Consider the following 14,336-nt stretch of genomic DNA (forward strand, 5'->3'; position numbering starts at 1 on the left):
GAAGGCCAGACAGACTGATCTTTCAGCGCATTCAATGTATTCTTTGTTACAAAAGAAGAAAAACCTGAAAGTTTCGAAAAAGTGTTACAAAAAATAGGAAACGTTTTCAAAACTAAGGTCCAAACTGCGTGTGTAAAATACTGAAGGCTTTATGAGTTTTAGGTCCGATTATTCTGACTTTAAGTCAGGCTTAAAACTCTGTCTCGTTTTAAAAACAAAAAGAAAGAGAAAGAGAGAGAGAGAGACTCGCTTAAAAATATCAGGCTTTAAAAAAAATATGTTGAAATTTTTGACGAAATAAATGAACTAATATTTAATTAAATAGGCGGAATTAGCGTAATTTTTACCTTCAAATTTTTACTTTTATTTTCCTTGAATAAATATATTAATCTTTCTGAAAACTTGTTTTTTTTCTTGGCTTTTACAATAGTCTCAACTTTTTAAATTACTCTTTTTTTATGACATATAAATCCTAACGTAGTTCGGTGCTGTTCGAAAGATCTTAGGGGACACCTTGTATATTTCCCCATCCAATACGCCCCTGCGTTTCGCTTTAGTGCTCCGTACATCCTGCAGGGACGTCAAAGGGACGACAAAGAGCTGGTCGGCCGTGAGCCTTGAAGGGCGGCAGCCCTATGAAGGGAAACCGGGTTTCATGCTGCCGCTGCGTCCTCTCAATGGGGCTCCATGGAGTACTCTGAAAAATTCAAGCCTGAACTTCTGGTCTTGTCGAAGCATATACCGAGTGAGCCGTGCAAAGATTTCGCTGAGTTGATGTCGCAAATTAATTGAAAAATATCCTCGCAGAAAGACCTGAATCTATAATAAATAAAAATTAATATTTTGAGAAATACATCAGCTGCTCGTGATAGCTTTTCACTAAAAGAAGAAAAAAATTTACATATAAATTACTTGTAAAAGTCAATATTTTCAGGAAATATATTAATTTTAAAGAATATATTAATATTGTTGCATTGTCAAAGATTTATGCACGAAGAGAAACCTTCGAGAAATATGTTAAATCGTTATTAATAATTGTGCACTCGAGCAAATAAAATTTAATATCGGGAGCCGGCACCTAGAAGAGATGAAACCTTAATCAATATTTCGAGGAACGTATTTTATCGGCGGTACATTAAAACATGAAAATAAATAATATTACATTACATAATACGAAGTGCATAAATTAATATTATAAATTTGGATACATTCCTTGAAATATTGCCTCGCTTTCGAAAATCAATTAATTTTTCGCTCAAAAAGCTTACGTGAATTTGCCCAATAATCTCATTTAATTAACATTGGATTAAACAATTCGTCCCTTTCTTTCTAAATTATATAGTTACCATTACATGTAGAGAGACGTAGTAAAATCGAGTTAATCAAAATGGAAATTAAATACGTTATCACGTTAAGAGAATAAATCGACATGTGAAGTTAAATAAAAAATAAAAAAAGAGAGAAACGGAATGTAAAGAGAGTTATGCACACGTATCTTCGCTAGACATACGAAGTTTCGCGTTTTAAGCTTAATGCGCTCGGAAGCGCTGTTTGATTGATTAACTCATCTTTGTGTAACGACGTTCGGTAATTGACGCAGCTCTCTCGTCGAGGTTTTTACGCTAAAATTCTTGCGTATAATTATTTATTGGCGCGGAAGGACGCCGCTGCGCTCGCGCCCGTGTGCCCGCTTCGTTCTCTCGTTTCGTTTCGTTCAGTGACCCTCGGAGGCCGCGATCGATATGTACCAGCTATACACGCCGGAGTTTCAATTATATAAACGCCGCGCTCCCGTATCGGTATGGCGCGGTGTGCAGACTATATGCGCCGCGCTATCAGCAACAATTAATACGTCTATTTACGTATTCGGTATTGCTTTCTGACGATATATATATATATATATACATATATATATGTGTATGCGGCATTTACGGCGTTAGAATATTGAGAACGCTATAAATAATTACATGCAAGCGCGTATTATCGCACTTCATTGATATTGAACATCATGTATGTTTCATATATAATAACTCCCTATAACACGCTCATTTCGTATTATAATATAATGCCAATCGTCGATTCATAGCCGTTTAGCAAACAGCTGCGGCTATTCCTGATTTCCGTCACGGCTTTAATGCTGGTGGATCTTTTTTTTACACTTATATCGAGTCCAGTTATTTTTATTTGGTGAGCAGAAAAATTGCATTTAACGTCCAATAATAATTTCACGATAATTAGTGGCTACATTTACTAGATTAGTTTGCCTAGATTTACTAAATATACAAATACAGGAGTTTATGTTGTCCTCGATAAGAACCTATCAGAAAACTTTTTGTACAAATATGATAACGCGATCGTTAAATATTTATCATTCTTTTTTATTATTACGATGGCCTATGTCACATTTATCTACTCTTCCGCATTTCTTATCATCAATATACCGATGATGAAAACAGCGTAAAGTTGATAATTCTTTTACGATTGAAGAGACAGACGCAGCATTAAATTCTTTTCAAAAACATTCAAGGGATATATTTCTGACGAAATATTTTGCGGAAATTATTGGAGTCCATCTCAAGCTGTCATAATAGAAAGATCTAGGTTGATAACGAAAGCACAGCTAATTATAAGAGGTGAAAGCTGCAATATAAATTACATTATTATACAAAAATTGATATATTATATATAATTTATACACTATATAAGATTATTAGCAAAAAGGAAGACATATTCAACAACCCTCTGAAAATGAGATTCTCTTCAACGTTTGGGAAATCTAACAATAAGAAGGCCTGAAGAAAATCTAAGAAAGTACGATAGACGAGTGCCTCGCGGCAACTTCCGAGTATGAAAAATCCGCGATTTGAGGAAACGCAAAAGCGCTGGCGAAGAAGCCGGACACTCGGACACTTCTACATTCTCCACACCACGTGTTGCTTCATCTCCCGCACGCACGCATGCACGTGGCCGCGTACGTCCGAAAAAAATGAGCAGCGCGACAGACGTGTGCATGCTGCATACTCATACTTACGTACGTACACACACGTGTACGCGCGCGTTTACATGCATAAGTATACCATTGACCGGGATATCCTCTATCGCCTGTCTCGGGATGAATGAACCGTTACGTCATGCACTTGTACTCACTGGTCCCCTTCCGCAACCCTCCTCCTCTTTCTCGTCCTCTTCCTCCTCCTCCTCCTCCTCCACCTCGTCCTTCTCTCGTAACCCTCTCTCGCCCCCTCGCCGCGGTCCCGTCTATCTCTCTTTTAAGCGGCTTGCATTATACAAGGTGCGGCATAAGTAATGCGACTCGCGCGAAATGGATCGATTTGTTCAGTCGCATAATTTTCCTCCGGCTCTTTCTTGCGCTTCTTCTCTTCTCTCGCGGCGAAATAAACGGACGGACGAATTGAGATTGGATCGGTACAAGGAGTCCTCGAGAACCCCGGGGAATCGTTAGGACGTTCGACCGTGCGCGGATGGAACTTTGGATTCTTAGGATCGCGGCAATTAGGATTTTTTAATTTTCAATTCTCGACCTCCTCCGCGATTCTCAAAACAATTGTATAGGTTTGTAAAAAGAAAGAATTCTACCACGCAGGACTTTTAATTCTCAACTAAGATTTTTGGTATATCTCGATACTATAGAAGAGTTCTTCGTTCTTAAGTTTATACTACTTGTGAACTTCCAAATCCCTGAGTATACACCACCACGGGTTTTCTTCCGTTTGCGCATCTTCCTCCGTCTCATTGTCTACATCTCTCTTTCTCTCTCTCTCTCTCTCTCTCTCGAATCGAGAGAGACCGCGTGTGTGTCACACCGAGTTACACGCGCAGCACACATCGACCGAGCGCCTCCTCTCCTTGCTCCTCTCTCTCGGCCCGGCATCCTTCCACGTTTATCGATTAGCACAGCCGAGCGCACGCCGAGGCGAACTATAGATTCGACAGAGGTCGATGTATCGCTCAGACGGCTCAGACACTCGGCAGACGTGTCGACTAATAAAACAGCGGGAGGGGTGCAGAGCGGTCGGCGGTAGAGGAAGAGGGAGTTGGGAAATGATGCTGTACCACTGATACACTTTCGTCCCACGCAGGTGGGTCTCTTACACAACATTACGTTGACCGATGATGATCACTCCGATAATCGTACCTTTAAATTGTTTAGACTCGACACTAAATTCCTACATTTCGGTCAAAATCTCCGAGCTTATTGTATGTAAGTTATCGTATTACAGACACACACGCGTATGCCTTTTGTAATTCCAGTTTCTAACAAATCCTATTTTCTTCTCAATTCTTATAAAATTAATTTTTATTTCTTAATTTTTAATTTGTGATGGAGATTTGCTATGAAATTTATATACTTAAATCTTTTTCCCGCCTTGTTTTTGTAATATAAATTTTTCACTAAATCCATAAATTTTTGTTCAAGATTCATTATTTAATTTTTGTAAACGTCAATTCTGTATGGAATACAAGATTTTGTGGAATTATGAATTATTTAGATAAATCTTATTACATTGTTAATGAGGATATTTAAAAAACTATAAAATTATTTCTCCTCCTTCAAATAATTAAGAATTATAAATCTTATAAATTATGTATTATTATTTCAAGATTGTCGACACGATAAACTAAATCAGAAATATATATACACTTGCTTTTAACGCAAGAAATGTATAATTATTGACATCTTTTTAATGTAGCTTTAACTTGTCAAACACATTCTGTACAGTTACGAATGATTGAATAAACCTATTAATATGTTCAATGCGATTATATTTACAATGTCACATATGGCGTCTCTACACGGCACTCTGCTCCGTCTCTTCCGTCCGTTATCCCTCCAGCATGGTCTCTCTGGGTTCTCGTCCAGTTTCCTTTAAATTGGGATACAGCTTCGCTTTAAGTCCGTCGCTACTGACTCTGCCGTGGAAATCCGGTTTTCTGTCCTTTGGGGCGCTGCGCTGCAACCAGATGTCCAACAGACTCCTCGACACGGTAATGTTGCCTTTGTGTAGCTGTTTGGTCAGAGGTATTGACACGCTTGCCGGCGGTGACATCGGCGAGTCCGTTGTTGCTCTAATCACGCTGACTCTAGCAGTCCCGTCCTCCTTGCCGAAGCTGTAAGAGATCGATGTTTAGACCTCTAATGTTCAGATAAATCTTTAATATTCAGACTTTTCAATTTCTGTCTATCTTTAAGATTCTATTGCTTATCTTTTCAGTTTACATAAATAGAAATTCTCATTTGTTCAGACCCGCTTATAAATCAATTTAAACACACAAGAAGAATTACACAAAATTTTACTTAATAAAATAAAATTGTAATAATAATAAAAATGTAAGTTTATGTGATTTTTATAAAAAATACATTAAAAGCAACGTCCATTACAATACATTCGGTACATCTGAGTATTTTTTTGTATTTCTTCTTTACAAAATTTATTATAAAGTGCAGTAAAATTGATGGTCACAAAGCAACAGATTCCAGAATCGAAAAGTATTAATTAAAAATACAAAAAAAAACATGACAGTAGAGCTGTTATTCTAATTTCAGTAATTCTAAAATTGCAATTTGTAGTTCAAAATAATTAATAATAAATAAATTGTAATTCACAAATCAGATTTAATTTTTTAATTACCTATCCAATTCCCGCAGAGCTTGATCGAGTTCCACCTTATCCTTTTCATCTTTATTCCTGATCTCCAATAAACAATTAAGGACTTCAGTATGTGCGGCCGAGTTGTTGGCGTGGTGCTTAAGAAACGTTTCTATCTCATCCCACAGCAAACGATAATGTTCTTCTCTGCGTACTCCTCCTTTTCCGCCGCGACCTCCCCCGATACTTGGCAGAGGTAAAGTCTCATGTTTCGCCTCTAGGTTCAGCACATTAAAAATCACTTGCTTGCACTGGAGCACCTCTTCTGTGGTGAGCTCCGCCTTCACCATTAATTCTGGAAGTGGATCTATCACCTATTCAAAAAATTCAAGAATGATTAGTATTAATATCATTTATAGAAGTCAATACTTAATAATAATGAGGTCTTCAGAATTCTGACATTATAATACTCTAAATTTTTGTAGACTTAAAATAATTTTAAATCTCTTTATATCATTAAGAAAAAATAAAATTTAATCCTTAAATATTTTAAGATTCATTAATCATATTTATAATCTGCTATTTCTAATAATTATTAGACATGCAAAAAATATAAAACGTTTTTTATGTGGAAATCCTTTTTAAAAACACGATACAGAATTTTCTCAATATACAAACCTGTTTTAAATTAAGCATGAGAGTGCTGGAAATAGTCATGGGCCAATATTTGGTGTGACGTTCCAGTCGTGATCTCATTTTTTCTACTAGTCCGTCGGTATTAGAATTTGAAGCACGTTTTAATGGAACCAGTATGTTATTTCGTATGAGGACACCGAAATCCTGTAACAAAAATATTATTGAATCAAAATATCTGTATTCGCAAATCACACATTTTTAATTAAAAAAAAAAAAGATATTTATCAAAAATAAAATTAACATTGATATAGAATTTTTAATAAAAGATAATAAAATAATGAAACAATTAACAGTAACGTGAACTAATTAATTAAATTTATAATCTTGTAATTATTGGATGCTTTCCATTTGGTGACACAAATCGACACAATTTATTCTATCCCCTTTTAGCATTTAGTGAGTAACAAAAACAAAACGATACTTATGTCGGCTTGTGTCACTAAATGGAAAGCAACCATTAGTAAGAAAACATTATTAAACAGTATCGTAAAGTATTAAAAAAGCATCGTACGGTTATTCTATAATCCGTGACACGTCCACCGCATCCTTCGCTGATGGAAGGTGGATCCTCCAGGACGCTTCGTGCAGTCGATAACGTGTGAATGAAAATCTCGCCGCCGTGCGCCGCTAACAGATGGGAGATAGTCTTCCCACCGGCCTTCCTGGCCATCTCCAGCATCACCGATCTGCCATTCAGCAGAAAATTAATCAAACAAGAAGACGGCCTGCTATTGACGTCCACTGGTGTGATTCGGTGCATCGCCGTGCAGTTTTGCATCTCTGACGCGCTGCAGCCGCGCGGCGTGCACCACTTCAACGTGACCGTCTCGTATTCCGATCCTTCTTCGAAGCGCCTGAATGTCTTGATCAGTGCTGAATCTTGCGGATTACCTGCGTGTCGACCAACGAAACCTTAGTAGCATCTCAGGAAATTTGAAAATAATATTTTTGAAAAAGGGAAATTCTGTGAATCGAGACCTTTTAAAATCGCAGTGTGCGCGGCAGAGGAATGAAATATCTCCACATCGTAATTGGCAGACGAGCTGGCGTTCTGCTCCTCTTTCATGGGTATACCCGTTACTGTGGTGCTGGCCAAGTCGTAGTGAGACAAAATCAGATGGGATAACTTGGAATGAAGCGCCGAAGCCTTGATCGAATGCACTTCCACTGTAAGAAACGGTGATACCTGTGTGTAAAAAAAAAAATTAATTAAATTACTTCCTCTATATAACAAATATAAAAATTGAACAGCACATTCTCTTAATATAAATTACTTAAAATTAGAATAGAAGGTATTGAAAAACACGTCTCATTATTTAGCGTTATAAAATAAAGAGAGAATAACGAGGTGACACGTGATTTTGTAAAATCGACTTGTAGTCGTCCCGAGCTCAATCTCGACTCTTATCCCATGTACAGACGATAACCCATTTGGAAAATTAAATGTTTCATCTACAAAATATTTGCAAATGCACAAAACAGAGAGGGAAATCAAAATAATTAATTATTAATCACAAAAGGCTCACCTCTCGAGGACCTTGACTAGTGACTTGAGACTCGATGTTGTTGGGATATATGTTCAGTATAACCAAATGGCAATAATCAACGGGAATCAAACTGCAAATTGGAACAGAAAAAAAAAACATGTGAATATGGTGCGCGATAATTTGATAGAACATTGAGAGAAAAATACTTACTGATCCGAGGCGAGCGCATTCTTGTTCTCCTGGGCCAGTTCGTTCAAAAATATATTCTCCAAGCTCTTCATGTTGCTGTTGTCACGCGCGCTTGTGATGCATATTACCCTGCCTCGGTTTATCAGCTTGCTGGTGTTCTCGTTCAGCGAGGTCCTCTTCTCGTGCTGTATCTCGGAGCACTCGTTCAGCGTCTCGATTGCCACGCGCAGGCCGTGTATCACCGAATAGTCCTCCCCAGGTTCCGGCGTCTTCGTCGGCACTCCTAAAATGGCAGTGCCATTCATTATCTACAAGTAAAAACCATTATTTTTCTCCTTGAACCGCACGCTGCATGCAATGAGGCGCCATTCGATAATCGCAGACGTTTGCATTTTTTTTGGGATTAGATTTTCATTTCATTAATTAAATATTATTAGACGAACGGAGTAGCTTGGGAGGGACACTTGCATGATTCAAATTCTGCTGCAACGGGCTCCATGAGTTGAGCACGTAAGCTGCGCGGTCGGTCACGACAAATCTGATCTGAAAGAAGACAACGATGAGACAATGTAGAGGCGAGGCGTCGTTGGCGATTATTGATAACGAAACGCCGCGACGCAAGCCGGACACACTCCACGTACCAGTTTGCCCGCGGGGAAGAGGTCCCAGGCGATGCGGCAGTACTCCAGCGACGCCTCGACGCTGGTGGTCCACAGGGACTTGCAGACCGGCGCCAGCGGGATCAGGTTCTGTCCCCTGCTCTTGAGAAAGTCGAACTCCAGCGGGCACTCGGTGGAGATGCCGAAGTACGGGGTGTGATCCAGCACGAATATCGTCTTGTGGTTCGCGGGATACATCTCGCATTTCTCGCCCAAGTTGTGTGCCGCGTCAAGCGAACGAACTCGTCAGCCTCGCCGAGGAGTGTTTTCCTCGCGTTTTTTTTTCGAGGTTAGAGATGCGACCGATCGCGAATCGCGATATTTACGGAATTTCCGGCTACGTCCTGTCCGTCTCGCACTCTCCGTCAGGCATTATTCTCGCAATTGCGTCCTCCTCCACGTTCAGCGATCAGCGAAGCCGGGAAAAGTGGAGTGGTAGTGGGACGAATGATAGCGGCGTACGCCGTACGCCGAGCATTTTTCCCCAGCGCAGGTAGAACGTAACCTCAATCGCGATTCCACGTGATAGGTAACAGGGTTTCTGTACAGAGCTGCGATAACACAATCAGATTATTGTTTGTGTAATTGGATTATATTTCAAGAAAGTTTCGACGAAGCGACAGGAGTCATTGCCTTTTTCAAAGGATGCACTGGAAAACAGGTAAATCGATTAAATCGTTTGTAATAAATACGATAAAATATTGTAAAATATTACATGGTTATGAAATATTACAAAATTTATACTCGTCCTTTATAATGTTCAAGTATAATATTATCCCAGTATACGGAAATGGATTAGAATATTTTTTTTTTATTGAAATAGATTGAAATTTTCTAAACCATGGATTAAAATTGATTGGCCTTTATAGAAATGCATTTATTTCCACGTCAATCCATTTCAATTCATTTTAATCCAATTCCAGGCCAATCCATTTCAATTCATTTTAATCCATGATTGGAAATTTCATTCAATTTTCGTGTAGTGGGATATCATAAGTATAATTGATTCGCAGGTAATTTGATGTACAATGACGCCGATAGTGACGATAGTGATGCGAACCTGGACCAGGATACAAGCGACGATGATGATGAAAGTTTAACAAACGAATCTTCATCGGATAGCAGTGACGATAGAATTCCTGTTAGCAAGAAGTCGAAAAGCTCCACTTCGGCAGGTATACCTCCTTTTTTTTTCAATTATCTTGTATAAATTTTTATAAAATAAGTTGAAGATCATCTCGAAGAAAATTTAAGGAAAGATTTATTCATCTTAAAGAAAATATTCTGAATATTCTTTTAGATGGACCATCATCCCAACAAAATGAAAACAATGACGAGGAAGACTCGGATTCGGATGAAGTTGTTAAAGCTATATTAAATGCCAAGACACTGCACAGGAATCATCCGCCCTCTGTTACGTTAGAAGATATGATAACAGATATATGTTTTCATCCCAAAATGGACATTATAGCTGTAGCCAGTATCACGGGAGATGTTTTCATGTAAGCTGGATGAGGCATATTTTACAGTGACTTAAAATCATTAATTTAATAGAGTTGCTTAAAATTTTCTATATAATTAGATGTCTCTGTCTCTAATCTTTTCGTATTAAACTATAAGAAATTAATAATCCATGTCAACAAAATAGTGCAGATATGCTTGATAAATTAATTAGTAATTAGAATTTGATCTAAGTCACTCTTAGTTCTTCAACAAAAACGTTATATTCGTTTTTTTTTTAGGTACAAATATAACAATGAGGAGACCAATCTTGCGTCGACCATGGAATTGCATCTTCAAGCTTGCCGGGACATTGAATTCAGTGAGGATGGACGATCGTTATTCTCGACTGGAAAAGATCTGTGTATAGCGATAACCGATGTGGAAACGGAAAAGATGGTTAGGCTGTACGAAAAGGCTCACGAGTATGTGTAATATATCCACATGTGGTATCCATTGATATGTCGATATTAATGCGTTTTTCCAATTGTGCCTTAGGCAACCTGTATACACAATGACGATAATCAACGAGCATGTGTTTGTAACAGGGGACGACGACGGCGTGGTAAAACGTAAGGATAATTGATATCTCTCTCGGATCTCTAATGGACCCAGTGAATTTTGTGTATATAAACAAAATGTTTTTCAAGTCTGGGACCTCAGGCAGAAGGGAAGCGAGCCGATATTTTCTATAAAGGAGGCAGAAGATTACATCAGTGCAATGGTAACCAACAGAGACGCCAATTATTTAGCTTGCGCCAGTGGCGATTGTCTGACGACTATAAATATACCGCAGAGAAGACTGCATGTACAGGTATTGTAAAATACAAAAAAAAACACGTGATCGTATAATAATCATATCAAGTATCGATCTCATACACGTATCCTCGCCCACAGTCCGAGGAGCACGACGACGAGCTGACCTGTCTCGGCTTATTTAAGCACGAGAGTAAATTATTATCGGCTAGTAACAAAGGGAAAATGTACGTGTACAATTGGGGCGAGTTTGGACTGCATTCGGATGAATTCCCAAATGCCACGAAGAAGGCTGTAAACTGTATGGTCCCCGTCACGGAAAATGTGGTGATAACTGGCGGCGAGGATGGAATAGTCAGGTAAGCAATAAAGAGAGAGATAACTCCATGCGACCCATTTTATAACATATAAAGATTGTACCGTTTATACGTTATTTTGTGTAATATCACGTCTGTGTACAAACGAAACAGGGCAACCAGTTTGTTTCCTCATCGTCAACTCGGCGTGGTTGGACAGCACAATTTCTCCGTCGAGGCGCTCGACATCAGCAACGACGGGACTTTAGTAGCGTCCTCCTCGCACGATAACGACATCAAGTTCTGGAATGTGCAGTATTTCGAGACCTTGAACGTCACCGAGCCCAAGAAGGGCGGAAAGCGGAAGTGGCTCGAGCACAATCTTCCCAGCAGTCAAATTCATAATCGATCCGATTTCTTTGCAGAATTGTAAGCTTATCGTTAATAAAGTCATACAGTTAATTTTGTACTGCTCAGTCGTCTAAATCACGATACAATTCATCCCTGCACACCGTTTTGAGATAATAATGGCATTCGAACTCGTTCGATCGTATCGTTTTGCACATCGGAATGAACGGATAAAAACGAGTGGTATTACAAAATGTGTGCATTTTATACATAGTTATCGATACATGGACACTACACAAAAACTTATATGCGTGATATGAATATAATATTTATATATAATACTTTGTTTTTTTGATTAAACTTGGAATATCTTACAAAATATAAGTTCATACCTATTCTACTACATTGATAGATTGCCATACTTAAATCTAGGATATTATCATACGTTATCAGTTCTGTTATAAACTGTTAAAGCAGTATTACATAAGTCCATCTAGACATACGCATATACATACGTACCATTAAATAGATTGATTAAAATCGTGGCGTGCTTTGGAAGTAGGTGAAATTTTCAAATTCGTCGTTTGCAATTTTTTTTCTCCTCGTAATTCTATAAACTTTATCTTATCAGTCGTAAAAACCGTGTTCCGATAAACATTTATAGCAATATTGAATTAAATAGATAGTACAAATGATATTTCGACGCGGGTGTGATATAAAATATGAAAATTTCAGCTAGAAATATATTCCTCCGTAAACAACAGGGAATGACTTCGTTTTTTTCTTTCTTTTTGATCCAAATTGTATTATAATGCAATCAGGACGCGAAATGTAACTGTTTCACAGTTATCGCTTACTGATGATTTATCTGGCGTAAATACTCGGGCGCGTGATAATGCTGTTGCGTGTGCGCCAACGAGGGATGTATCGGGGGCTGGAAGCAGCGCACGTGTTCCACACTCGCCGCATCGCTGTCTCCGCTTTTCAAGTATTTATTCAACACGGCAAATATCTGCGAGTTCAACACTTGAAATCGCCTTATCCGATCCACCATCCTCTTCAGATGCTTTAAAAAATAAATGACATACATATTATCAGCTTGAATGTAAAACAGATCGCTAGTCATTATATATATAACAGGATATCCCGAAATTCGCGAATCAAAATATCATAGCAAGAAAGTCTTCGGAAAATTAAGTAAAAAAGTTTTTTGTAAATTTTTAATTTAAGCAATAGTTTTTGAGATATAAGGGTTTAAATTTAACCAATTATATAGATTAGTACCCGCATGAAGTGCGCGACTACTAATACTATCGACGCGCTCACGGACATGTTTCCGTTTAATCGTAATCTATAATTGGCTAAATTTAAACTATTACATCTCAAAACTATAAACTACTGCTTAAATTAAAAATTTACAAATAACTTTTTTATTTAATTTTTCGAAGACTTGCTATATTTTGATTCATAAATTTCGGGACACCCTGTATATATATAGGTATATATATATATATATATGTGTGTATATATTGTATACTTACTATTCCCTTAACATTCTCGTCTTTGCCATCCACACGTTGCACTCGAAGAATGTGATAGCAGAAGTCAAGCGCCTCGAACCTGCGTTGCTGGCCCAAAAGGACGATCATGGCACACCCAGCCCAGTGCAGACCTTCACCGAACAACTCCCTGCAAGAGTGGAAGCAATCGCAAACACTGTCGCAATGTCGAAACACGAAAAAGCACATGTCACATTAATTGCTGTACTAACTCGACGGTAAATTCAGTTTCACCAACGGGAATACAGTATACAAATTGAAGCGCGCTCCAAAGCCTGTGGAATTCCGTGCATTCATCCACGTTCATCACACCGTTCGCCGGTGGCGGCCCGACCCAGATAGGATCGTCCAAGAAGCTCCGTAATCTGCTCAGCACAACTTCGAATATCGACAAACCGCAGCACAGTCGCTCGCGCGTCAACAAATCTCCCTCTCGGGCGATCATCGCTTGCTGAAAAGACAAATCGCGCATACGTTGCACGTTGGAGAAAGAAAAATACAGCTTATATATTTAGAAAGACATTACGTTGTAATATTATTACTTACCTTGGCGGTACCTAATTTATCTACATTTGGAACAATCTGTAAAGCCGAGTACTTCGTCTCTAATCGTTTCTGCTTGGTCTCGGGTTTCTCTCCCTCTGTAAATTGAATATGTAATAAGCATTTAATTTCGTATATACAAAGTATCCCATTTTAATCGAGTCAAATTTCTCCGTAATTACTAATTGCAATTTCTACATATTTTTTGCAAAGCACTGTGTGTTTTATTTATACCAATAGTTTGCGAGATATTTCATACTTTATGTCGAAATATAGCATGATAAAGTATGGAATATCTCATATAAAAAAGTGGAGGTGACCTTTATATCATTTTAGCGCCTCCTAGAAAAAAAACATGACCGAAATTCCTGCAAAACCTTATATTTTCATCTGAACATTTTGTTGTATCAATAATTATAAATTATAGAAGAAATTGTTGAAACCATCAATAATTAAAGATTATAAGAGAAATTTGACTGGATTGATTAAAATGAGATATTTTGTGTAATTAAAATAATTAATTTTTATAAATTAGATCTGTTTTAATTTATTTTGTATACATGACTTATAAATCATAATTTATTTACAATTAGGATATTTTATAAAATGTTATAAAATAAATTTAGTATTTAATTGATGTAAATAGATATGAATATGTTTATAACTATTTATATACAGAGTATCCCATTTTATA

General features: G+C 37.8%; 3 protein-coding genes across 3 annotated transcripts in view; 1 reads left to right on the top strand and 2 right to left on the bottom strand.

Moving 5' to 3' along the window:
- Positions 1-4,426: 4,426 nt before the first annotated feature.
- LOC105450407 (protein asunder homolog) lies at positions 4,427-8,982 on the bottom strand. Its single transcript, XM_011690218.1, has 9 exons — positions 8,623-8,982; positions 8,450-8,524; positions 8,003-8,289; positions 7,832-7,922; positions 7,284-7,491; positions 6,817-7,196; positions 6,288-6,449; positions 5,652-5,983; positions 4,427-5,130 (listed from the first exon to the last, which is right to left on the bottom strand). Exons 1-9 carry the CDS (start codon positions 8,836-8,838, stop codon positions 4,845-4,847), a joined length of 2,037 nt encoding a protein of 678 aa, XP_011688520.1. The 5' UTR covers positions 8,839-8,982; the 3' UTR covers positions 4,427-4,844.
- Positions 8,983-9,131: 149 nt separating this feature from the next.
- On the top strand, positions 9,132-11,661 carry LOC105450406 (WD repeat-containing protein 55 homolog). Its single transcript, XM_011690217.1, has 8 exons — positions 9,132-9,301; positions 9,654-9,815; positions 9,941-10,142; positions 10,383-10,565; positions 10,639-10,712; positions 10,791-10,954; positions 11,038-11,255; positions 11,367-11,661. Exons 1-8 carry the CDS (start codon positions 9,286-9,288, stop codon positions 11,623-11,625), a joined length of 1,278 nt encoding a protein of 425 aa, XP_011688519.1. The 5' UTR covers positions 9,132-9,285; the 3' UTR covers positions 11,626-11,661.
- A 120-nt stretch (positions 11,662-11,781) lies between these two features.
- LOC105450408 (cytoplasmic FMR1-interacting protein) overlaps positions 11,782-14,336 on the bottom strand; it is an 8,570-nt gene continuing 6,015 nt past the window's right edge. The window contains exons 15-18 of the mRNA XM_011690219.1: positions 13,646-13,740; positions 13,312-13,550; positions 13,082-13,229; positions 11,782-12,606 (exon numbers count right to left, since the gene is read on the bottom strand). Coding sequence (XP_011688521.1) covers positions 12,394-12,606; positions 13,082-13,229; positions 13,312-13,550; positions 13,646-13,740 — 695 coding nt within the window. The 3' untranslated portion in view covers positions 11,782-12,393. The remainder of the gene's footprint in view (positions 12,607-13,081; positions 13,230-13,311; positions 13,551-13,645; positions 13,741-14,336) is intronic.

The sequence above is a fragment of the Wasmannia auropunctata genome, unplaced genomic scaffold, assembly GCF_000956235.1.
Source record: "Wasmannia auropunctata unplaced genomic scaffold, wasmannia.A_1.0 LD336061.1, whole genome shotgun sequence".
NCBI classification, from domain to species: domain Eukaryota; kingdom Metazoa; phylum Arthropoda; class Insecta; order Hymenoptera; family Formicidae; genus Wasmannia; species Wasmannia auropunctata.

Bases quoted from the DNA above. Each gene is read 5' to 3' on its own strand.
- LOC105450406 (XM_011690217.1), top strand. The intron at 10,143-10,382 runs GTAAGCTGGATG...TTTTTTTTTTAG, and splicing joins ATCACGGGAGATGTTTTCAT to GTACAAATATAACAATGAGG. The intron at 11,256-11,366 runs GTAAGCAATAAA...CAAACGAAACAG, and splicing joins GGCGAGGATGGAATAGTCAG to GGCAACCAGTTTGTTTCCTC.
- LOC105450407 (XM_011690218.1), bottom strand. From the start codon at position 8,838: ATGTATCCCGCGAACCACAAGACGATATTCGTGCTGGATCACACCCCG. The intron at 7,492-7,831 runs GTGAGCCTTTTG...TTTTACACACAG, and splicing joins CTAGTCAAGGTCCTCGAGAG to GTATCACCGTTTCTTACAGT. The intron at 7,197-7,283 runs GTCTCGATTCAC...GTCGACACGCAG, and splicing joins GCACACTGCGATTTTAAAAG to GTAATCCGCAAGATTCAGCA.